Source organism: Rhipicephalus microplus, chromosome 6, assembly GCF_043290135.1.
Source record: "Rhipicephalus microplus isolate Deutch F79 chromosome 6, USDA_Rmic, whole genome shotgun sequence".
Classification (NCBI taxonomy): Eukaryota; Metazoa; Arthropoda; class Arachnida; order Ixodida; family Ixodidae; genus Rhipicephalus; species Rhipicephalus microplus.
In genome coordinates this window covers 174,523,542-174,549,393 of record NC_134705.1, presented here as the reverse complement: position 1 = coordinate 174,549,393, position 25,852 = coordinate 174,523,542, and the positions used below count along the sequence as shown (strand labels likewise).

The 25,852-nt window shown below is 48.3% G+C and overlaps 1 protein-coding gene across 2 annotated transcripts in view; it reads left to right on the top strand.

Annotated features, from left to right (window-relative positions):
• The first annotated feature begins 357 nt into the window (after positions 1-357).
• Positions 358-25,852, top strand: part of LOC119167116 (serine/threonine-protein phosphatase 4 regulatory subunit 3 flfl) — a 48,573-nt gene continuing 23,078 nt past the window's right edge. The window contains exons 1-9 of one of the 2 annotated variants that reach the window (XM_037418540.2): positions 358-424; positions 820-1,052; positions 1,696-1,751; positions 4,577-4,675; positions 5,839-6,105; positions 6,327-6,497; positions 14,899-15,087; positions 22,491-22,640; positions 22,971-23,015. In XM_037418540.2, coding sequence (XP_037274437.2) covers positions 911-1,052; positions 1,696-1,751; positions 4,577-4,675; positions 5,839-6,105; positions 6,327-6,497; positions 14,899-15,087; positions 22,491-22,640; positions 22,971-23,015 — 1,119 coding nt within the window. In that variant the 5' untranslated portion in view covers positions 358-424; positions 820-910. Of the gene's footprint in view, positions 1,053-1,695; positions 1,752-4,576; positions 4,676-5,838; positions 6,106-6,326; positions 6,498-14,898; positions 15,088-22,490; positions 22,641-22,970; positions 23,016-25,852 lie in introns of both variants that reach the window. The other variant, XM_037418541.2, reaches the window with a different exon arrangement.

Sequence of the window (25,852 nt, the reverse complement as noted above, 5' to 3'; positions counted from 1 at the left end):
ACCGTGGAAATCACGGTACTTGCGTGCGTGACTACCTATACGAGCAGGGCGTTTCGCAATATAAACATTTAGATTTTGTTGAACTGGCGCGGAAGCACGGTGCGACGCCGTTCACGGCCACGCACGCACGAACGAAGCAACAACGCTGCGAGACTGCGCCAGACGCGCGAGCAGCACGCGAACCGCGCGAACTATCAGACTACCCACCCGTCGCGAACCGCGTGGCAAAGGGGACTTGTAACCATGGCAACCACGGCTAAGTCTTCAGGTGAAGGCGATGGTAGCGCCACCTGGATTTTCCGAAAAAAACGCCTCAGCGTGGAGCCTTCAGTGGACCCACTCCCCCATTCTAGTACACTCTAGTTGTGCTTTGGCAATTTTCAAAATGGCGTTGTATTCACCCAGTAGGTGAGGTGAGCGATTGGTAAGTTTTTTCCTCGTCATCGGACTCTGTGGACGCGTTCGTCGGCTATTGTTTGGCTTCGTGAACTTTTTCCGGATCGCGCACGCCGGCGCGTGCTTCGCAAAAGTGCTCGGCCGCACTGTGCAATATTTGGATGCATTTTTCGCCGTGGTTTTGTTACTCTTTCGAAGCCTAAATCCAGGCTAGCACAGTGGGCATCTTTCCGAGATACGTGCTAAGCCTAAAAAGCCTGTGCATACTTAACCCTAAAACAATTTAAATTTTTCGCCTGGCGGCCTGCATCGGCGGAGCGGCCGGACAGACCGGGCGAGCATCGTGTTTTCCGTGACGTTCCGTGTCAATGTGGTGAGACCCGGAGGCCAGGCTTTTGTGTTGAGCCGTGGTCGGTCCTGCAGGAGACCAGCGACCGGGATGTGATCGGCGGCGCGACAGTTCCAGCGACGAAGAGCGGAGAAGCGGCGCTCGACGTCGTGACCAACGACGACCATGGCGGATACAAGAAGACGCGTCAAGTTGTATGCCTTGAACGCCGATCGTCAGTGGGATGACCGCGGCACCGGACATGTGTCGTCTTCGTACGTCGAGCGGCTCAAGGCTATGTCCCTTCTCGTGCGGGCCGAGTCTGACGGTGAGTGCAACCCCCCCTCCTCTTGACCTGTGATGCTCGCGGTCCAGACGTCACTCGCGCGTTTCGTCCTGCACGTTCTAAACAGCGTTGTACGTACGTCGCGCGCCTTTCACGGTCTCTTCAAAACGTCAACAAGACGGCCTAAAAACGGGGCTTCCCTATTGTTTACATTCCTGGGGATCGTCTGCCGCCTTTCCCCCCCCCCCCCCCCTCCGTCGTAGCACGAAGTTTTGCGTTCGCGAGGCGATCAAAATAACGTTGTTTGGGCTTCGGGAACGTATTTATTTGTGCGTGTGCACTCACTAGCCGTGTCGTGTTTGTTTCTACATCTGTTTCTTTCCTTACACTGATTTGTTCTGAACCAACGCTCGTTTGATATCTATGTTCAACCTCTCCCCCCCCCCCTCTATCTTTCCTCCCGTTTTTACTTATTGATTCGTCCCGCCCGTGGAGCACGCCAAAAATCGGCGCTGATGCGATGTTAAAACAGCGCTCGCTTCTTCATTGCGTCCCCACGGGTGCTGAAAGATTGTGACGTTTCGTGAAAAGACTGAACCCGATGGCGTCGCATGACAAAGATCGGTGTGATTACCTCGTATGACTGATTCGCCCTCCGTTCTTTTGCCTTTTTTTTTCTTTGCAGGCTCGTTACTCTTGGAATCAAAAATACAGCAGGACACCGCCTACCAGAAGCAACAAGTAAGCGAGATTCGTGCATGACGCAACTTGTTTAGCTGCGACCCCCTACACGAAAAGGGGGCTCCAGATTTGGAGCAAATATAGTATGCACACTCAACTGCGGGCTACGATTCAGTAGCCTGTTAGTATATTGATTGATGATTTGATTGATGATTGATTTGTGGGTTTTAACGTCCCAAAACCACCATATGATTATGAGAGACGCCGTAGTGGAGGACTCCGGAAATTTTGACCACCTGGGGTTCTTTAACGTGCACCCAAATCTGAGCACACGGGCCTACGACATTTCCGCCTCCATCGTGTTAGTATATTGTCTGTTATTCACTCATTAAAGTAACTCAGCAGATTGATCAATGTTACTACAATCCCTCTTTTTTTTCCCCATCAGAGCTGCCTTAAAAGTGTGTGTTCTAGTAGTGGGGGTCACACCTACATCAATTGAATGATCAGACGTGTCATCACAATCACATAGAAGTTCTTCATAAAGGTCAGATCTATTCGGCAACATTGATAGCCTTTCATAACGCAGAACTGATGCCATTGATTTTCAGTAAGCATTAAGTGAGGCTGCGTAATATGCTTCGGTAAGCCGCATATTATGCGCTTTGTTTTCATGTTTAGCGCTTTGACTCATCATTCATAATCATTTAACTAGGGAACAGCATACCACTAGGCCTTGGAGTTTGTGAATATGTTAGCTCTGCTAGGCCCTGTTTTTGAAGATTAGGCTAAACTTGACTCTCTCTCGTTCACACATACATTCACTCTTGCAGGTACACGGTTTAATGTGTTAGTGAATCATCAGTGTGTCCAAAGGAGACGGCTTTTCGCGGCGTTTATTGAACTCTGGCATAGGTGTCGATTAGTAGCTTGATCAACAGATCAAATAACATCTTCCGAGAGCGAGTGGCATCCACGAGCAATGCGTGGTAGACAGACCGACTAGAGAGGGTGGCCAGCTCACCAATTTGAGTGCTGGCAGCCTGTTTTACCTTTACCTTATTATGGTTGTTGGCTTTTTGTAGTTCATGAGTATATTTAGCTTATTATTGTTCCTATTGATAGCCCTTGCACATGTGCGTCATCGTTTTTACCTAATGGGCTCTTTTACAAACAGTCATTATTAAGCACTCTTTGGGAGGTGTGGTCGGGAGTATGTGCTTGTGGGAATCGGGAAATCTCATTTTCGAAATGACCTGTGAACCACTGGCACAGCCGCAAATTCTAGTAAGCTGTGCCTTGCTTATTTGAGCTGTTTTGTTGTTGCGTGCGTCACGAAACGGCATTGCATCCCAAACTCCACTTTCATAACCACCATGTCGTAACGCCGTGCAGTGCGGATAATTGCTTTGCGTTCACCTTTTGGCGTCAATGCCAGACTGCTTGACGCCGTCGCCTTGGTTTGCACATATGAAGGCGTTTCGCCATGTCTGTCCCTCTCGCTGATAAGACTACCTTGGTCTATAACTCTGGCTGCCAGTGTTTGCCAGATTGTCAGGGTGTTTTTCTAGATAATGGGGGTGGGGCTTTCCTCTAGCCTGCACTGCTGCCCGTTCTGTACCTCTGTTATCTCGCATTGATAACTCCTCTTTTTCACTACCTGTTCTTCCGTTTTCCTTGCCTTTGTCTGAGAATGATTACAACTTGCCTTCCTTACAATAGCTGCAAGCAGTAAAGGGGGGGGGGGAAGGGGGGTTGTCTCAACCACAAACATTTGAATAGACCATGGCCTGTGGTGTGTTTGTAGTTTCTCCACAAACAAATGCTTACTTCCACCTGCTGCTGTTGCACACTTAGCCCGCATGCTACGCCATTTATAACGGAGCACGTCGTGCTATTCACTCGCTCCACTCAATTCATGTTTCGGTTAACAGTTGTGATCCGTCGACTCACAACTTGTCTGGCTGTTTGAAGTGATAATGCACTGCCTTTTGAGACACATTTTCATAGGAGTAGTGTGGCTTTAAAGATGCGTATCGGTTTTTGTTTATTTCTTCCTTTTTTTCTTTCTTCTAATGATACTTCATACCATAGTGGTGTGGCAGCATGGTTATCGCAAAAACTTGAACAGTGTGCTTAAATTGCGAGTGCAAAACTGAGTGCTTTAAGCCTCCGCGTGAAACCTCAAGTTCTGGCGTCGTTTATGTTTCTCTTCTTCGTGTTTTGCCAATGTGGCAGCATGCACGGTGCAGGCAGTGACAATTTTCCGCATGTAAAGCCCTAAAAAAAAATTTCGAACTTTGGAAGCTTGATAGCAGCTTAATTCTTTGAGCTGCACACGGCAAGTAGTTAGACATGGTGGCGAGTTCAACAACTTCACAGGCATATAATAGAATCGCTCTGCACGAGATAGCATCAGCTGTTGATTGTTACGAGAAGCCTCTGTCCTGCAGTGGACATACAGTAAACTGATTATGATGATGCAGATTAATGATTCATAAGCATCAGAGGATGCCTTTATTTTTTAATTTTCTAATTTGCATCCAGTGACAGTTTCGAGGAAAACCAAAGGACATGCTTTCACTTTACGCGCCGTTATCAAAGGGCTTCTGCGCTGATGGCGACCAATGAAAAAGATTGTGGAGTCCTGGAAACTCTTCAAATAACTATGCACAAGCTTTTTGTACCCTTCTTTATGCACTTGAGCAACCTAAATGCCTAGATAAACTTTTTCCCTTTGCCATACAGCATGCTCATTTGGAGATGCAATATAAACTCTCACGGGCAGCGCTCGTGAATTTGGTTGCAGTCTTTCTTGCGGTATTGTGATGATTACGCCTTCAATTAACTGTGTGCGGGATTTTTTTTTCTTTTTTTTTTTACAGGAGACGTTGATCGTGTGGTCGGAAGGCGACAATTACGACCTAGCACTGAGCTTTCAGGAGAAGGCAGGCTGCGACGAAATATGGGAAAAGATCTGCCAGGTATGCTTTCAAGTTCTCTTTGCTAAACTCTAGCTTCTGTTATCGCTAACAAATCTTTTATGGAAGCACTCAGGTGGCATGTCCCTCACAGTCTAAGTGCATGGTTGAAATTACAGAAAGTGAATATATTTCATAAGAATTTATTGTATGAGAAAGTAAGGCACACAAGCATAGCATCATTTCTTTTCTTGTGCATTTGTATCTACATTGCTTACTATGAAAACGTGCTTTTATTGTACTTTTATTTCGGGATGCACTGAACAAACTACAACAAGTGTGTATGCACAAGGGTAATGAGAACCAACAGGCAACAATGCAAAATAAAGTATAAAGGGTGTTATTCGAAGCAACCACTAGGCAAACGTGTGGAAAGAAAAGTGGACGGAAAGACTACGGCAGGTATCTTAGAACAATATTCGTTCAGCGAACAGGGAGTACAGAGAAACGCAGAAGACAGAGGTTGAACCACACAGTACGAGCGCTAACAACTGGTTTGTTTTCACATTCGAAAGACCCATTTATGCATTTAGGTGCACATGTCAACGAGATTATGACTACAGTACAAGTAGCCCGCGATTCTTTTATAATCAAGGCACTTCTGTAGGGACTGATCAGTGGCTGATACACTGATCTGCATTCCTCGCTTCAGAAATTTTACGCATAGTTTGAAGTGGATGCTGGGAAACAACGCTTACTTTATCGAACAATGGTTGGCATTTGCACGAATCACAATGTGATGCTAAATGTGGCTTTTCAAGGAAATTCTATGTTCTCTGAGGCATACATTCACGCATCAGCCAGTTTTGGCCAATGTACGTGCGACAATATGGGAGGGGGGTATGTTATATACCACTCCTGTTGAGCACATGCTGCTCGTACTGTCGTTATACCATTGTTGATATGTGCACTTTTATGTATAAATGTGTCCTTCGAAACTTGAAAATAAACCAGTTGTTAGTGAGCACTCGTGCTGTGCGGTTCCTCCTCAGTCTTTTGCGTGCTCCCGCACTCCAAGTTCAATGAACGAATATGAACTTCACACATGCTGGTTCATAACAATAATTTTCTGTTCGCTGTTCACGGGCAAACGATCGACCCACAACAACTTCGTTGTTAAAAATATCGCCTGTTCAATGCTGCTCTTTCCCTCCTTCTTTGCTCAGGTGCAGGGCAAGGACCCTTCAGTGGACATCACCCAGGACGTGGTCGAGTCCGAGGACGAGCACCTCGAGGAAGTGGGGGACGGCATGCCCCCTGTGGAGCTTCCCCCGTGCGAGACCCAGCGGCTTGGCGAGTTGGCCAGCCTGGTGCAGAGCTGCCTGCCCTCACCCGTGCGACGGGACAAGCTGGCCACCGCCCTTGAGGAGCAGGACTACATACGGCGCCTGCTGCCAGTCTTCCACACCTGCGAGGACCTCGACTACCGGGAGGTACTGTCGTCTGTCGCAGCTCGTTGCGACTAATTGAGGCAATGGCCTCATGAGACACGAACGCGACTGTCATTGTCAATGCGAGCGACGCAAGAAAAGGAACGTAATCCTTTGGTAGCGTCAGCTAATGATGTCCCAGATCATCAAAAATAATGATGTCTTCATCACATGACATCGCCGCTTGGTAATAGGTAACGTATGTTTGCTTTTTCCGTTTACAGGGTTTGTACCAACTTTACGACATCTTCAAGGGCATCTTCTTATTGAACAAGAATGCACTGTTCGACGCTATGTTTGCCGAGGACGCCATCCTAGACGTCGTCGGCATTCTAGAGTATGAACCAGGGTGTCCTGCAGGCCAGAGGCGGCGGCATAGAGACTACCTTCGGCAGGTTGGTCTACCTAGACCCTCTTGGCAGGATTGCTTCTCAGCCTTGCCCTCCTTTTTTCGTTGCCCAATTTTTTTAAAGGAATCACTGTTTTTTAAATTAACTCACACTACAATTTCTACGAGGAAATTTATCTTTCTGATCAAAGCATTTCACTTTTGTCTTTGTTGATGCAATCAACAGAACTTTGGCCTACAGTGTACCTGGGAAAGCAGTCTTAGAAGTTTTTGTAGTTCTGTCGTCGGTAAAGGTCAGCGTAGGCATTCGATAGTCTTAAACTGCTGGTGATTTTATAGTGAAGCTGGTTTAGACTACCCTGTTTATTAATATACCACATTTACCGTAAAAACCGGAATATAGGTCGAATTTTTTTTCAAAGAGACGCGATGAAAAGTCGACCCCCGTCTTATATACCGGTCATTGGCAGAAAACTTATGGAAGTCTTGCAACAATGGGTTGACAAAAGTCGGTAGGCTCCATTGCCATCGTGAGCATCAGCAACAGCATCGTTGGGCGGCCGCGACGCCCATTTTGCGTTTTGTTTGTCCCGATTGCGAAGCAAGGGTGGCTGCGGTGGTTTTGCGCTGTTTCATTATCCCCATCTGAGGCTATCTCCTTCAATATGAGTGGCAGCCGACGTCAGTTCACGATGTGCTTCAAGAAAAAAGTCATCGAATATGCGGAAGCCCACGGCAACCTGGCGGCACAACGAGAATTCGGCCCGACGGAGAAGAGCATCCGATACTGGAGGAGCCAGAAACAGCGCATCATAAGTTGCAGCAACCAGAAGAAAACGTCGTTTCGTGGACGGACTGCAGTTCACCCCGAACTGGAAACGGCACTCGTCGAGTTCGTACGGGAGCTGCGCGCAAGGTCGCTACCCGTGACAACGGAGTGCATCCGCGTGAAAGCGCTCGAGATTGCGCGCGACTCGGGGCTCACGAGGGCGCAATTCAAGGGCTCGCCATCGTGGGTGCGCCGATTCATGAAGCGGAAGGGCCTTGTTCTGCGGCGGCGTACTTCAGTGTGCCAAAAACTACCCGCAGAGTTCGAGCACAAGCTTGTGGAGTATCAGCGCTTCGTCATCGAGCTTCGTCGACAGCGTTGCTACATGATGGGCCACATGGGCAACGCTGACGAAACTCCGGTCTGGTTCGATATGCCATCGAACACGACTGTGACCGAGAAAGCAGCGAAGCAAGTGAAGCTATTGACAACGGGCAACGAGCATTCGCGGTTTACCGTGATGCTCGCGTGTACAGCAGACGGAAAGAAGCTGCCTCCTTATATTATTTTTAAAAGGAAAACGCTACCGAAGGAGGACTTCCCTCGGGATGTGATCGTGAGGGCAAGCGAGAAGGGGTTCATGAACGAATCCCTCATGCTTGAATGGATCCGGCTCGTGTGGAACCGGCGACCCGGTGCCCTTTTTCAACGACCGAGCATGCTGGTGCTCGACTCTTATCGCGGTCACCTCACGGCCGATGTGAAGCGATCGCTGTCCGATGGCAAGACGGATCTTGTTGTCATCCCCGGGGGACTGACATCTATACTCCAGCCACTGGACGTTGTGCTGAACAAGCCGTTTAAAGGTCGCGTGCGCGAGCTCTACAGTGAGTGGATGCTGGGAGACAATCCCAAGACCCCCGCTGGCCGCCTACGGCGTCCACCGCTCGCAACCGTTTGTGGCTGGGTGTCGTCAGCCTGGAAATCCCTCCCGGAAGAGATGGTTCGCAAATCCTTCCGCAAATGCTGCATCAGCAACGCGTTAGACGGCACAGAGGACGATGCACTCTGGGACATCGCTAGTGAAAAACAAACATCATCCGACTCGAGTTCGGATGAGTCCGAGTAACTTCGTGACCTCCTAGCATTGAACAGTGTCTAAATAAAAATGAATGTTACCACAGTGCAGCTAGTTGCGTTGCGTTTTTATCAAGGTAAGGGTGTGCCGCGATACTTTGCGATTTTTTTAAATTTCTTTTTTTACGATTCGAAGTTTTGGGGGGTCGTCCTATATTGCGGTCCGACCTATAGTCCGGTTTTTACGGTACTCGAATGTAACACGATCACGATTGTAACACGAGGGGTGACTTCCATTGTGTCCTGGAAGTAAAAATTGATATTTCGGTACTTGATCTTAGCTTGAGAGTCAACTTTAGATATAAGAATTGAGAAATGGCTCGCATCAGTTCGAGTAAATGTAGTAGTAGTAGTCACACTGGTCATGTGACCAGATGAGTAAATAAAAATAAAGAATTAAGGAAACGAAATGATCATAATACAGGGCTGCTAAATGATGGTGATGGCCTATGAAATGGTGATGTTCAAGAATATTGTAACGGATATAACAACCTCACAACCGGGACGTCCTATTTACAAGGTTTAATAAGGGCGAACTTGTGCCCAAAGCCAAAAGAACTACACAGTAGCTGGGAGAAAGCAGCGAACGCTCGTCGTCCTCTTCTTCTCTTCTTTTCCGCTGCTCGGTAGCAGCTCGTGCACAGGCTGGGCCGGCTCGTGCCTTCCGGCGGGCTTCATGAGTCGTAGCGATGCCGTCAGCGTTCCTCTTTTAACAACGTCTGCGTTGTACTGCGCCTTAACAATTCCTCGTGGCATTATCCCCCCTCTCAAGCGGCATCGCCCCGATGCTTGCGATGAGGCTGTTTTTTTTTTGTGTGTGCAAGTTTGTAAAAATGAGGTTGCAGTACGTCAAGGTATTGGGGTGGCTAGGTTTGGAATCGGTCGTAGTACGGTTTCATCCGTACAATGTGTACACGCTCCGTGGGATTGCGTCGCCTCGAATGCAGGTGGCCTGCAGGCTTGACTTCGTAGACGAGGTCATTGTGTCGCTGTACGATCTCGTAGGGGCCAAAATACCGGGAAATGAGTTTTTCGGAGAGGCCTCGTCGTCGTACTGGAGTCCATATCCACACTTTGTCGCCAACGTCATATCGCGTGTCAAGTCTTCCTCGGTTGTAGCGGTCGGCATCGATGCGGTGTTGGTGGCGTATTCGGTATCTTGCTAACTGGCGGGCTTCTTCCGCTCTTTGTAGAAAGTCGTCAAGATCGGGGGGGTAGTCATCTTGGTCTATTGGTAACATAGCATCCAGTGTTGTGGTAACAGCACGACCGTAAACTAGTTCAAATGGGGTGATTTTGGTGGTCTCTTGCACAGCCGTATTGTAGGCGAAAGTGACGTATGGTAAAATTTCGTCCCACTTTTTGTGCTCGACATCCACATACATGGATATCATGTCCGCTAAAGTTCTGTTAAGGCGTTCGGTCAGGCCATTGCATTGAGGATGATATGCAGTGGTTTTCCTATGAACAGTGTGAGTCATGTTGAGCAGGCACTTCAAAAGTTGCGCCGTGAAAGCCGTTCCGCGATCGGTGATTACAACCGTTGGAGCGCCATGTCGCAGGACTATTTTGTGTACGAAGAATTGGGCCACTTCTGCTGCCGTTCCTCGTTCCAAAGAGTCTGTTTCGGCGTATCTAGTTAAATAATCAGTGGCCACAACGATCCATTTCTTGCCGAGTAAAGATGTCGGGAAGGGTCCAAGGAGGTCCATTCCAACTTGGCGGAAAGGCGCTTTCGGTGGATCTATAGGTTGTAGAAGGCCCGCTGGTTTAGAACGTGGTGTTTTTCGTCTTTGGCACTCGCGGCATGTTTTGACGTAGTGTTGCACTGAAGCTAGTAGCTTGGGCCAATAATAATGGAGACTGATCCTTGCAAGCGTTCGCGTCACACCCAAATGTCCAGATGTGGGCTCATCGTGACACGCTCGAAGTATTTCTTGTCGCATAGTTGCTGGAACGACAAGCAGGAACTTTTCGCGGTTGGGCTTGAAGTTTCTCTTGTAGAGAACGTTTCCTCGGAGGCAGAACAATGCGAGGCTTCGAGAAAATATACGGGGTACTTGTACGTCAATTCCTTGCAGGTGTTCGATAAGCGGGAGTAATTCTTTGTCTGTACGTTGGAGTTCGGCTATTTGAGTGGTCTCGACAATTCCTACGAACGGAAAGTCGTCTTCTTCTGATAGTGGTGTGTCTGTAGGAGCCCGTGACAAACAGTCGGCATCGGTATGTTTTTTGCCAGATCGGTATACCACTGTTATATCGTATTCTTGCAGTCTGAGGCTCCACCTTGCTAGTCGTCCAGATGGTTCCTTTATGTTCGCCAGCCAGCAAAGCGCATGGTGATCGCTGACTGCCTTGAATGGTCTACCATATAGGTACGGCCGAAATTTACTGATGGCCCAGACGACGGCAAGGCATTCTTTTTCCGTGGCCGAATAGTTTGTCTCTGCTTTTGTTAGAGTCCGACTGGCATAAGCTATCACTTTTTCTTCACCTTTCTGCCACTGTATTAGAACGCATCCAAGGCCGATGTTACTGGCATCTGTGTGTATTTCCGTGTCGGCTGTCTCATCAAAGTGAGAAAGAATCGGGGGGTTTTCTAACCTCTTTCTCAATTCGTTGAAGGCGCTTTGTTGCTCGTTTTGCCACTGGAAAGGCACATCTTCTCTCGTAAGTCTCGTTAAGGGTTCTGCGATCTTTGAAAAATTTCTCACAAATCGTCTATAGTACGCACATAGACCTAGAAATCTCCGTACTGACTTTTTGTCTGTTGGCACCGGAAACCTTGCGACGGCGGCCGTCTTATCAGGATCAGGGCGAACACCTTGGGCGCTGACGACATGCCCAAGAAAACGAAGCTCTTCGAAAGCTAATCGGCACTTCTCTGGCTTGATTGTCAAATCTGCCGAACGGATTGCCTCTAACACTGACCGAAGGCGCTTGATGTGCTCCTCAAATGTAGCCGCGAAGATGACCACGTCGTCTAGGTACACTAGGCAACACTGCCACTTCAATCCGGAAAGCACAGTGTCCATCATGCGTTGGAACGTTGCCGGCGCACAACAGAGACCAAACGGGAGAGCCTTAAATTCGTAAAGTCCGTCCGGGGTAACAAAAGCAGTCTTTTCGCGATCACGTTCATCAACCTCGATCTGCCAGTATCCACTTTTCAGATCTAGTGATGAGAAGAACTTGGCACACCGAAGTCGATCTAACGTGTCGTCGATGCGTGGAAGGGGATATACATCCCGTTTAGTCACAGCATTCAGTTTCCTGTAGTCGACACAAAACCGTAGCGTGTTATCCTTCTTCTTGACAAGCACCACGGGAGATGACCACGGGCTGTTAGAAGGCTGGATAACATCATCTTCAAGCATTTCTCGTACCTGCTTCTTGATGACTTCCCTTTCCTTAGGGGAAACACGATACGGGTGCTGGCATACCGGCCTGGTTGTCTCGTCCGTTATGATCCTGTGTTTTGTAATGCTCGTGCGCCGTACCTTTGAACTGTTGGAGAAACAGCTGCCAAATTCCCGCACGAGGTCGTATAGCTGTTGACGTTGAATCTCTGAAAGATTAGGATTTACGTATATTGTGTCGCAGGCATCAGATGGAAGTTTCACATTCGGTGACGTCGTTTCAAGACTGCATATTTCTGTCACTTCACAGAACTCATGAAGAAACGCTATTGCCGTCCCTTTTGCGATGTGCTGGAATTCGTTACCGAAATTCGTCAAGAGGATGTCTGTGCACCCGTTTCGCAGCTGGATAATCCCTCGTGCCACACAAACGCCTCTTTTCAAGAAAACATCCACGTTGCTCTCCGCCACACCCTCGTAGTCGCTGAATGCATCATTATGCACGAGAACCATTATACTGCTCCGTGGCGGTACAGTCACATCATCGTCGACGACGCGCAGTGGAGTGGTACATCGTTCATCTGATCGTGCTACCTTTAAAGCTTGCTCCGTCGAAAAGGACACGCTCGACCTCTGTAAATTGATAATCGCACCATTAGCTTGTAGGAAATCCATTCCCAGTATCACTTCCCTCGAGCACACAGGCAGGACGACAAAGTCACCGACGTAAGTGAAGCCCCGTATCATGACCCTTGCGGTACATCGGCCGGAAGGGGTTATGAGGTGACCACCTGCAGTACGTACTTGAGGTCCACCCCATTCGGTCAGAACTTTCTTGAGTCGCTTCGCTAATTCGTAACTTATCACAGAATAATCCGCACCAGTATCGATCAAAGCATTGAGCTCTAGTCCGTCAATCACCAACGGCAAGTCTGAAGTAATTTTCTCTGTACTGCACTCCTTTACCTGGAAACAGTCGTCGTTATCAGGCTCGTACCGCAGTGGAGGATCTTCATATCCCAAGTCGCCAGCGGCCTCGCCTCCACAGGTCGCCCTCTTCAGTTTCCCGGATTTGGGCTAGGCGAACGCTGCCTAGACGTGCTTGGGAAGGGACGTGGGCTAGACGAGCGGTAGCGCATAGGGGATGGTGAGCGTGGTTGATGACGACGAGGCGGGTCAAATTCCCGACGTGAGCATAGGTATTCTTCAATCTCGGAAGGTCTTTCGCCGTTTCGCGGACACGGTACGGTGCATTGATGGCGAATCCCCTAAGACCAGCTTGACGATATCGGCAGAATCGGTACAGGTGGCCAGCCTCTCCACAGTGGAAACACAAGGGCCTACGTGTGGCATCTCGCCACACATCGCTCTTCCGTGGCATCATCTCTCTCGCACGAGGTGGAGTGCGTGTTGCCTCTACGATTTCAGGCGGGCTGCGCATTGTCTGTACATAAGTACTTGGTGTCTCGATCGGCGAACAGTGCAGAGTAGGTCGCCTGAGCACCTCGGAGTACGTTACCGCCCGTCGTGTCGCCGGCACATCACTCCGCGGCTCCCGCATGGCCTGTCGAATTTCGTCTCGGACAACTTCAGCAAGAGACAGCTCGGGGGTGACATCAGGTGACTGCAGTTTCCTTAATTCTTCCCTGACAACAGACCGGACGAGCTCGCGCAATGTGTCAAGATTATCCACGACGCCTGCTGAGTAGACTCCTGCGGATGCACCGGCTACGTCGCGGTTGTACTGTCGGGCTCTCTGCTGAAGCGTCGTTTCGATGGTTGTTGCTTCCGACCGAAACTCAGCAACAGTACGGGGCGGATTGCGGATGAGTCCCGCGAACAATTCTTGCTTTACCCCGTGCATGAGGTGGCGCACTTTCTTGTCTTCCGTCATGCCAGGATCAGCTCGCTTGAAAAGGCGGGACATGTCTTCGATGTACATCGCGACAGTTTCGTTCGTTCGTTGAATCCGTGTGCGGAGAGCTGCTTCCGCCTTTTCCCGGCGATCACTGTTGGCGAACGTACTCAGTAGCTGCCGCCGAAACTCTTGCCACGACGTCAGAGATGCCTCGTGGTTTTCGTACCACACTCGTGCAGAGTCTTCCAACGCAATGTAGACGTTACGCAGCTTGCCTTCCTCGTTCCACTGATTTAGATTTCCCACTCTCTCGAAATGCTCTAACCAGTCTTCGGCGTCCTCGTATGGGTCACCATGAAACACCTTTGGGATGACCGGTTGGCTTACGATGAGTTGTGCCGGCGTAACTTGGCTCGTCATGGTGGTGGCGGCGCTTGTCTCCGTCACCGATGCCCTTGATACAGAAGGGAGTGGCCCAAATTCTGGCAACTCTCCTCGGATACGGCGGCTGACTCGTTGGTGCACCGGTGTAAGCTCCACTGGTTGCGGCTGGTCAGTGCTTGGACTTCGCTCTTGCGTGGGGCTCGGAATCATGTACCCAGGCTCCTCCACCAGAAAATGTAACGGATATAACAACCTCACAACCGGGACGTCCTATTTACAAGGTTTAATAAGGGCGAACTTGTGCCCAAAGCCAAAAGAACTACACAGTAGCTGGGAGAAAGCAGCGAACGCTCGTCGTCCTCTTCTTCTCTTCTTTTCCGCTGCTCGGTAGCAGCTCGTGCACAGGCTGGGCCGGCTCGTGCCTTCCGGCGGGCTTCATGAGTCGTAGCGATGCCGTCAGCGTTCCTCTTTTAACAACGTCTGCGTTGTACTGCGCCTTAACAATTCCTCGTGGCAATATGATGGTGGTGCTTGAGCTCAGAATAATTTGATAGCATTTGTCACGATGGTGCTCAAGAATATGATGGGGGTCTAGAGACGATGGGAACGACGGTGATCGAGCTCAGATTGTGAGCACACATTCCAAGCGTAGCGGCGAATGATGATACTCGAAATGATGACGATGATGCTCGAAATTATGGTGATGGTATGGTGATCATGACTACAATGCCTAAAATGTGTAGACATGCATATTCTAAATCTAGTGACGAATTTTTGACACTACGAGGTCTCGCTAGCTGACCACGTTCACAAGCGTGCTTAGAGCGCGACTGTCCGACCGTTTTCGCGGCGCGGAACTAGCTACAAATGTTTTCTTTATTCCAGTCGTCTTTCTTTACTGACCTTTTGACGCTCGCATTGGGGCCTGCATGTGGTGCAGGTGTCACGATTTCGGGAGGTGATCCCTCTGGGGAACCCCGAGCTGCTGGCCAAGATCCACCAGACGTACCGGGTGCAGTACATCCAGGATGTGGTGCTGCCCACACCATCAGTCTTTGAGGAAAACATGCTCTCCACACTCTCATCATTCATCTTCTTCAACAAGGCCGACATTGTCTCTATGCTTCAGGCGAGTGGTGCTTGGTGATGCACGTGTGACAATCAGTCTAGTCCGGGTGGCTTTGTAGGGCTTCTGCCTAGTTTTCCGTTGAATAGAGAGAGCAAAAGGGGGGGGGGGGATGCATTTAAACTTTGCTACTGTAATGAAATGAAATGGGTTGCGACAGGGTAAATATGCTATTTAGGAGGCCTCCATAGTGATGTATTATTTGAGGCCTCCACGCTTATGTATTATTGCATTGCTATATGCCTCAAATGGACACAAAAGAAAAATAATGGCTTGGTTTAGATTGAAGGATGGAAGTTTCATTTTTAAATTTCGTGCCGGAATCTCTGCGCAGGAAGTCCAAATTCCAAAATGTATTTTTCGTATTTTTACGACATTGGCTTTATGAAGTTTGTATACTAGGTGTATGGCATCTTTAGATGACAGTGTATTGATTTTTATCGCTTGAAAGCTACGTAGGACCTGGTGAATGCCTTCAAGATCTGATATCACAGTGTTTGCTGTGGGAATCTCAAGATGGCGTCCCCACCTGTATTTTCTTTGCACCCATTTTCTCGCTCACCACGCGTCGTGCCGTGGTAAGAGTGGTGTTTTTAGGATTGTGAAGTTGCACTTTCGCACTGATATGCGAAAAATCGTTTTGCTTTTTAATGTCCCTTCAAAAAAGTAAATTGCCTCATACTTTCTATTTTTTTAGTTTGTATATAATAGTGCTCTTATGAAATGGCACACCTGTTGTTGAGGGGACATGCTATTCGAAAAACGATTTCCTTTAAGGGGGGAGGTGGCATTGAAAACAAACTTTATTTGTTGACCTACAGCAATGAAATTTGGCATGCATACTCATAAGTGTCTCGAATGGGGAAATATGCAGTTTCATCATGATAGCTTCAGTTGTTCTCATGTTACATAATGCTACACGATCCAATTACATGGTCTGCTCGTGGAAAGCCTAGCGCTGCAACAAAACATGCCAGGAAGCTGCGAATGGTGTTGATCTCTACTCAAAAGAAAGCTACAGGGTATGGCATTCTCAGAAATTTTTCATAAGTTCTTTTTTTTTTTAGAGATCATCATGGCTGCCGACACACATTGTCAGAAACAGTGGCACGGACAAATCATCGTCTAGAAAAATAACAGGGCCTTAAAAATAAATTGAAGATTGCTATACCCACAAGCAGTGTTCAGGGATTCAGGGAAAAAAAAAAACAGAATCAAAATCTGTCCAGTCATTCCCGTGCTACTCTTTCCGCGAGCAATGCACAATGTCCAAAACACACTTGTGAGAAAAAGCCTGTCGAAGTTTTCGACAGGCTTTTTTCAATGAACTTTTTTGTTTCTCGTTGGATATTGATGAAAATTGGCACAGACACTTAAAATGACCTCGCAGTGCTTCCATAAAAATTTTGAAGCGATACCACAAATACTTTACGAGAAACAAATTATTTCTTCATTGATCCATGTGGAGCGGCTGAGCATAATGTCAAAAAAAAAAAAAAAACAGTATTGAGAAAGCTGCGTTTAAAGTTTCAACTTTTCTTCACGTCTCTAAAAATTGTGATCTCAGGTTTGTCTTGTGATATTTGACTTCTTTTCATGATTTACAAAGAACAAGTATGGATTTCAAACCAAGTTTTCTTTGTATGAAAGAGTGGTGTGATAGGTATGACAGAAAAGATTGTAATTGAATAAAACCATATACTGAAATTATTACACATACTTTTTTGTGCTGAAGTTGTAATTAGCATAATTAAGTACTTGATTACAAATATTCACTGAACTTTTCTTTATTTGGAGAGAGGTTAATTGCATCAGAAAAATGGATCACACCATGATGGCCTATGCCTTCTTTCTAAATAACAAAGTTATAGGCAGAAGACTGGTGGCACGGGATTTTCTAGCATTATAATTAATGACACGAAACGGGCATATAAAAATTCGTGCCCCTGATTCATACATGCTCTTTCGCCGCTCTAGCCGTGAAACGCATCATCATACAGCCCGTTGCAGAAACTCTAATCTACAGCAATTCATTAACCTCGGAACATTCATCGACGTTCGTGGCGATATCAAGCACGGCTCCAAGCACGACTGAATCGCATCACAAAAGCTTATTGACAGCACTCCATATAACCGTGGGGTGCGCGGCCGCGTGGACAGTGCAGCCGGCGCGTAATGCACTTGCCGGCGGCGTTCGATGACGATGCGCAAAATGTGAAACTACGAAGACGAAAAATCGGCACGCACTGCACTTGGCATCACATTTTCGAATGACGACGGGCAAAACTGCTAGCCGCTGTTCCGAGCGATCCTTGGCAGTGAAGGGTGGGGGTGACGAGCTTGACTGTGTTGTCCGCTGACGATGCGTAAAATGCCCGTACGTGATTCAGAGGAGCTAGCGAGTGATGTGCTACATTCCTTGCGAAGAAGCACGTCGCCAAGAGTGCGCTTGCGCGTCGTTCGTTTCTGCCCGCAGTCTCGCTGTCAGCGGAGTTAGGGCTAAAGACCACTCCGATGAACCGCGGCGCTTGTAGACCGCGCTCCCACTCTTAGTAACCTGATCACGCATCTGCTTACTGCTCCTAACTAAAGCGTAGTTATATCTTAAGTGATTATCAAGCCGTGAACACGTTACGAAGTGGCGATTTTCTAGAGCCATGTCCTCGTGACGCACAAGCAGCAGACGACGATCTCCCGGAGCGAGCATCGGGCCAATGGCGAGGCGAGCTGAGGCAACATGGCGGTCACGGCCAATCAAGGGCCTCAAAACGACCCTCAAACATTTGCTTTTTGCTCGCTTGTTGTTAAAGGGAGGAGCCAGCTGAAGCGGGAAAGTTAAACACAGAGAAATGCTCTTTCCGATGAGCCCAAGAAGCCGGCTCCCAGCCAAAGCATCGCGAAGCTATAATTTTTTGAAAATCACCGTTTTCTCGCCATTTCCAGAAAAAGTTTTGCTACCTACCGTATAAACCGGAATATAGGTCGAAATTTTTTCAATAAAATAATAAGCTAAGGTCGCCCCTCGTCTTATAAAGCGGTGTCTAGCCGAAAGTGCGACGCTGTCTGGCAACATATGGCTTGCATGTGCTTGTGAAGCCAGACGCGGCCATATCCACATCCAAATCCAATCGCAGTCTGTTATCTTTGTGTTGGTGATTTGCTTCCAATCTGTTCAGAGTTTTCGCTCCGCTTGACATTGCGCTGCATTTTTTGTGGCCTTTTTTTTTTTCGTTCACTGAATATGTCTAGCGGTGCGAGGAGGCAGTACTCAACTGCGTTTAAACTAGATGTTGTTAAGTTCGCAGAAGCGAACGGAAATATGGCTGCTCAGCGCCGCTTTGGTGTATCAGAAAAAAGCGTGCGCTATTGGAGGGCGCAGAAAGGGAAGCTGCAGATGTGCAGTCCTCGAAAAATGACGTTTCGTGGACAAAGTGCCGTTCATCCGCAGCTGAAGGATAAGCTAGCGGACTTTGTGCGGAAAGTTCGTGCGCGCTCGCTGCCAGTGACCGTGGATACCATTCGCAAGAAAGCCGTGGAACTCGCTCGGGAAGCTGGGCTCACGAGAGAAGAGTTTCGTGCACCGAACTCTTGGGTGCGTCGATTCATGCGAGGCAAAGGATTTTCTCTCCAGCGGCGCGTCAAAAGTTGCCGGAGGAGTTCGAGGACAAGCTCATAAACTTTTAGCACTTCGTAAACTGGCTTCGGGAGCAGAACGACTACATGATGGGGCAGATTGGCAACGCCGATGAGACCCCCGTGTGGTTTGACATGCCTTCGTCGACCACGATCATGCAGCACGGCACCAAGGATGTGAAGCTGCTGTTCACTGACAACGAGCACTCGCGCTTCACCGTCATGCTGGCATGCACGGCAGATGGTTGAAAGCTTCCGCCCTTCGTCATTTTCAAACGCAAGACAATGCGATGGTGTGACAGTTGGTGCGACAATGCGACAGTTGCGATGGTGGTAGAAGGGAGCTCCGACGATCGGGATGGGGTGCGCCCAATTCGCAAATAAATGTGGTTCAGCAGTTTTGGGTTGTTTTCCTTTTTTTTTTTTTTCGGTAACCTGAACTTGGGGGGTCGACCTACATTCCCACTCGACCTATAGTCCGGTTTATACGGTAGGTGTGTGAAACGAATTTTCCGAAGCAATTCTGCGCGGTTTTCAGTATAGATATTTTGAACCAGATAGAAAAAGGGTTCCAGAAACTGAAAACTTCAGTTTAAAAAAATCGATTTTTTGCCATTTTTCGCGATCCCAAAGCCGCGTTCCCTCTTAATAGGAGTGTGAATTTAACAAAAATTGGTATGCCAATAGAGTTTTTTCCTCCTCTTTTCAAACACAGTCGAGCCCATATATCACGGCCCCACTTAAAAAACGAACAATATTTGTGTGACTGTGGAAAGGCACAAAATCCCACTTACAACAAACGTCCCCGAGTGCCGTTGATCGTTTATCACCGATCAGGCATCGGCGAGGTGCCCATACATTCTTATTGTTAAATGTCGACCCTGCCTCCGCGCCCCTCTAGTTGCCTCTCTCCCCGACCATTTTTTGTTACGCACCCCTCCGTCCTTTGTCCCCCCGCTACTCTGAGCACCCCGCATCGCCAGACGAGGCCAGTGTTTTCACACTGCCACCAATCTTTGAAGACCGGTCGGCCATCTCCCGTGTTTTTGATCGCTGGTACTGTCGGCGTCGCCGACCTGGAGTGACCAGACCATTTGCCAACATCCTCAGCCACCAACTGTATCCAATTAGTCTGCGTCTAGTGCACGCGCGTACGCTATCCCACCGACTCTGCTGATAATTCGAGATTCGTTTCATGTTTCGCACTCGGCACTTCGCACTCGGCCCATCATGCCTTCCGCGCGCGTGAGGAAGCGGGAAAACGGCTGGTAATTTGCACGGAACGAATCGCGAAATATCGAAGTCCGTGAGGCCACGCAAACCCGCCGGCGCAACGAAATGACTTTTTGCCCACGGCTGCCAATTCTTCAAACACTGCCGCGGGCACCTATTCAGGCGGCCATGCACTCTTTCCAAGTTTTTCTATGTGCGCGTTTCGCGGACCTTTCAAGCAAGCTACCTCCTGCCTCCTTCCCGTGTGTTTTGGTTTTCAAGGTCGCCCTCTCGCCGCATCCTCATCTCTCCTTATCGCAACTCCTTGCCCTTCTCTCGCAAGTCTGCTCTCTTCTCTTGATCACAACCCCTTCCCCTGTCTCCACCGCATCGCGACGCCAGAGAACACCTACCAGTCTACGACGCCCGCCATGCTGGCTCGAATTAGTTTTGTTTTCTGACTGGAAACGGGCCCAGAGCTTTCAGTTTTGTTTTCTGACTGGAAACGGGCCCAGAGCTGTTCCACGCGTTCCGGCATGTGTGTCGCCTGTGCGCGTCTTGCTCACTCTAGGTGTGTGTGTAATCAGGATGGCAGACAGGAGGACTAACACGCTTTTTTTTTTCCTGCCGCTCAACAAAACGTCGAAAATGTCACCGCTTGGCTTGAGCGTCATCCGCGCATTAGGTGCCGCGTTGCGTAACGCTTGCTCATAGAAGTTGACCACCTGGCAGCCAACTTTTCGCTTCAGACGTTCCGTGTATTCAGCTGTGGAGATGGTGAATATTTCGTGGGCGGCAGTGACGGCTACATGCGCGCGAAACTGTTTTCGCGAGGCCGACTTCGTTGACGTCGGGCCCGATGCCGAGCTTGAAGCTTCCGAACAGGACCACTGCGGCAGCGATTTGTGGCAGCGCGTCGCCGACTACGACCTGGGAGAGCAGGTGGGACATCTGTTGCGATGGTTTAATTACGCCCGATAATGCCGACACTGCGGAACCTTGCACGGATTAGGGCATTGTGAACGAAGTACGTGGCGAGAGTGACTTGGAGAAATCTGATTGCAAGAGCAATGAAACTTTAGAGTCAGTGCCTTATGCAGCTTATGCCATGGACCCCGGCGAACGAGCGCACTGTTGTTTTAAATGAACTCAAGACCGCCCTTATCGCTTCTGCTATTCGAAACGCCTACATCACGGACTTTTTGGGGCAAAAAAAGTTTGTGTTTTCACTCGCAACTTTTTTTAAAAGCTGTGTTTCATTTACTACGAACTTTGGGATACAGTGAACGGATGCCGCGTCACGCTCAGGTTCGTTATAAGCGGGCTCGACTGTATGTCATTTATTTTCATGTAAGTTATTTGTTTTTTTTTTCAAAGAAAGCGACAGCAGCGCCATTGCTGTGCGGGCTATGGGAGGGGGCCGCTCCTCATTGCAGCGACCGCGCGCGCTTACCCAACTGACAGTTGCTAAAAACGTTGGGCTGGACGCAACTTTCCCAACCGACGGCATGCGGCGCTGCAACGGGGAGCAGCGTGTGGTCAAAGATGTCCAATATCAGCGCAAATTCACGAAATTTCGAGCCATTGCAATGCCTTCATGCACGGTTTTTTTTTTTTGCATTTTGCTGTTTGAATTTAGTTCTGAAATTTTTACAAATGAAAAAGGTTTGAGGATTACAATGCAATAAAAACCAGAAATATGAGAAATCTCACAAAAAATGCGTTTTTTCGACTTGCATCTCTCTGTAAAAGACCGTTTTAAGTACATCACCTTGGCTGTCGGCTGCTGTGGCTTGTGTTAACCGGGGTAATCATATACTGAGAGAAAGTACGTAAATCTGAGACCTGTGGTTTGAGGGGGCGTTTCACGAACTGTAGATCCTTGCATACAATTCGCACACTGAACAGCAAATCTTTTTTCTAAAAGATTTTTGCCTATTGCTGTGAAAGCTAGCTTACTCGCGCAGCTGTGAATCGCCTCCGTGAAGCTGCCTTGCGCGCCTAAAGTTTTTAGGTGCATGCGTGCGCACGAGCGGGAGAGACAGCAGGCTCTGTCTGACAAAATACAGTCGTTTGTGCTTTGGCTGCGAGTAGCAGACTGACAATTTCAAAGGTAACAGCAAAGCTGTACACCGTAGTATACACTCAAACTTCACTATAACAAAGTTGAATCTTACACTGAAATAAGTTTGTTATATCCAAAAATTTGTTATAAAATGTTTTTTCTAGCAGTATAATAATTGCAAAATTATTTTTTATTTTCTTCGTTATATTGAGGTTTGAGTGTAATGCCTTCAGCCCCGCTTCTCCCACTTCCTGTGGCTATCTTTCAATTTCTGGTTGCCTTACAATTTTTACGTTTAATGTAAGAAAGGCGCCTAACTTTCAGTGTATCTTCTCGGGCTCCATTATTCGTCACTATAATTGTGGCTCATGAAAATGTAGCCGTCTCAATTCTTTTGCCTAGTTCTTGTTTCCGAGTTTTGGAATGCGATTGCTTTGTAGAAGTGTTTTCACGTGAGGTTGATGTGGGCTGTTCGTGTTTGTTTACGTGATCGCAGGAGGACGAAAAGTTCCTAAGCGAACTTTTTGCCCAGCTGACGGACGAGGCGACCGACGATGACAAGCGACGAGACCTTGTGCTTTTCCTCAAGGAGTTTTGTACATTTTCACAAACGCTACAGCCACAGTGTAGAGAATCATTTTTTAAGGTACGTTCTCCATTTATTTTTTGTGTGTGTATTCAGCTTGCTCGTGTAAATGTTGAAAGCAGTTTGTTGATCTTTGTTTGTTTTCCTGATAACCTTCAAGTCATGCGAGGCAGGTAACCTGAACTTGATCAACTAAATAGTCTTTGACTTCGCTGTGTTTAAACCGCCACCTTTTGTAACATATCCACACAAAATTTCATTACAGGCAGAGTATAAATAATGGTGGTAGGCTCTGTCAATTATATCTTTTACTCTTTCAAAATGTCATCGATAGACAAGCCTTTGGTTTAACAGGAGGTGATTGATTGTACTTTTTTCTTCTTCTTGCAGACGCTATCAAGTTTAGGTATTCTACAAGCATTGGAAATTACTTTGGTAAGTGAAGCTTTCCTGCTTATTTTTTTCATGATCTCGTATTTGGTGCATGCCGAAACAAAGTTACAGAATTTTTTAATATTGTTTTGGCACAGTGTTGTCAAATTGTTATTTTCCCTATTGTGAAGCAATCAGTGTTGATGCAAGTTGTCAAGATTAATTCAAACAGTGTGAAAGTGGACAATGGTGATGAAGGAAAATAGCAATTACAGTCGAGCCCGCTTATAACGAACCCGAGCGTGATGCGGCATCCGTTCGCTGTATCCCGAAGTTCGTAGTAAATGAAACACAGCTTTTAAAAAAAGTTGCTAGTGAAAACAAACTTTTTTTGCCCCAAAAAGTTCGTGATGCACGTGTTTCAAAGAACAGAAGTGATAAGGGTAGTCTCGAGTTCATTTAAGGGGGGACGCGGCACTTCGGGACCGAAAATCAGCCAAAAAATCGAGTTTTCGCGGACCTTCTTTTCGCGTTCCCGACATCATTGCGCACCTATTTACAAAATTTCATAGCGGAATACCATCAACTTTTATCGTTATTCAACTTTAAAAAACCGAAAACGGGCGTCCTGCCCTTTAAATTGAGGGCGAATAGCGCAGGTTTCGGCTCTACGATACGCGGGAACTATGCGCTCGATCGGCGCCATTTTGGTCTTGTTTGAAAGAACGCGTTTTCAGCTGTTTTTTTTTTATTCAGTAAGCAACATTGAGCGTTTCCCCGGCTCGAAAAACGGGGCCTCAAAGACGAAGAGCCGCGCTCACTGCCATTGGCTAAACGGCGCACGTGACTGAAATGGCGCTTTCCGGTTGGCTGGAAGCTCGCGGCTTGCGCCTGCATACGCGACCCGACGCCATTTTGAAAGGGTTACCGCTGTGACGCCTCGAAATCGGCAGAGCACTCTGAAGCTTCTGATCGTATCGCCATGCCTGGAAACGCAAAAAAGTATCGGACCGTGCACGCATTTGGTCGCAGGAAACGCAAAGGTCGTGGGAGAAAGTCTACGAAGTCATCAGAGCCCTTGGTTGACTCCGACGAACGATGTGTCGACGCTCCGCGGCCGTTCAGCGATGGTGCGACCGAGCGCGTTGCCTCCGACGACGATGACGGTGAAGCGAACTCCGGACGACTACGAATCGATGCCAAGGTGGTGACAAACGCCGAAGTTGAAGAAAATCATGCCCGGGAGAAAGCGACGCTCGACCGGCTTTCATCGGCGCCAGCAACCGCACGGAAAATTGACTTTTTCACCGCGAGTTGTAGCGAGGCAACCGCACAGGACTCGGACCACGCTGCTCCTTATCTGCTTATGCATCTAGATATCCTAAACGCGATAATGGGTGCCTTGTGTTGCAAAGCCTGCCACGGACCGGCTACGATCGTCAGAGGGGATCGGGACTACGGACTTGCCGTGAAAGTGCTAGTGCAGTGTGAAAGGTGCGGCGAGATCACGAATGAATGGACTTCGCCCCGCGCGAACGGCACGAAAACGTGCAATCCGTTTGAAGTAAATCTTCTCGCTTCGAGGGCGATGGTGGCTACCGTCAACGGCCAAACGAAAATGAACAATATTTTCGCAACAATGGGCATCTCACACCGCGGTATGCACCACAAGACGTTTCAGCGGCATTTGAAGAACACGCTGGCACCCGCTGCAACGCGAGCGGCTGAGTCCGCTATGAGCGAATGTGCGGAAAAGGTTAGAACAATTTATGATGACTTGTGCTTCGGCCACCGGGGCAATATTGCCGTTAGCTACGACGGCACGTGGAAGACGCGAGGCCATTCTTCCCACATCGGCGTGGGCACAGTTATCGAATTATTTAGTGGCTACGTGTTGGACTACGTCGTTCTTTCCAACTTTTGCCTAGGCTGCGAGGTGGGCCCAAAGCCTAGTAGTGAGGGCTATCAAGAATGGAAGGCTAACCACAAATGCCAAAAAAATACGAACAGCAAAGCGGGGCAAATGGAAGTGGAGGCGGCTCTAATTCTATTTCAGAGGTCGCTTGAACGCCATGACCTGCGCTACACAACTATGCTGTCTGATGGAGACTCTAGGACATTTTGCGCCATACAAGACGCCAAGGTGTATGGTTACATTGACGTGCAGAAGGAAGACTGTATTAATCATGTACAGAAACGGATGGGCACCGCATTGAGAAACCTGGTGCAGAAACAAAAGTGCGATGGGAAAAGAGGCCTTGGTGGGAAAGGCAGGCTCACAGGTGAGCTGATCACCAGGCTGAGCACATATTATGGCCGGGCTCTGAAATCGCATGAAGGTGACGTGGGCGAGACGTGAAAAGGCTGTGATGGCCACATACCGCCACGTCACCTCCACTGATGAATGCTCGGACCACAGTCTGTGCCCAGCTGGTGAAACTTCATGGTGTCGGCACAATGCCGCAAAAGCAAAGGGTGAGCCCGACCCCAGGCATGCCTACAATCTACCGAAAGACGTGGCAGAGGCATTACTACCGGTTTATACCCGGCTTTCGGAAAGAGCCCTGCTTCAGAGGTGCGAACGTGGCAAAACGCAGAACTCCAACGAGAGCCTACATTCGGTAATCTGGAGTTTGGCCCCCAAGGAGCACCATGCGTCCCTGTTCGCTGTTGAAGCAGCTGTTGCAGAAGCAGTGCTGCGCTTCAACACGGGCAATTTGAATTCTGCAACGGCAATCTTAGGTGAAATGGACATGAATGCGACAAGTACTGGTGCCAGGAGAGCGAGAGAAAAAGACCACCGTCGCAGCATTGTCTCCAACAAGAAAAGAACAGCCTCATTGGAACTCCAGAAGCTAGTGAAGAGGAGGCATGAGCACAGAATGCATTCAGACTATGCT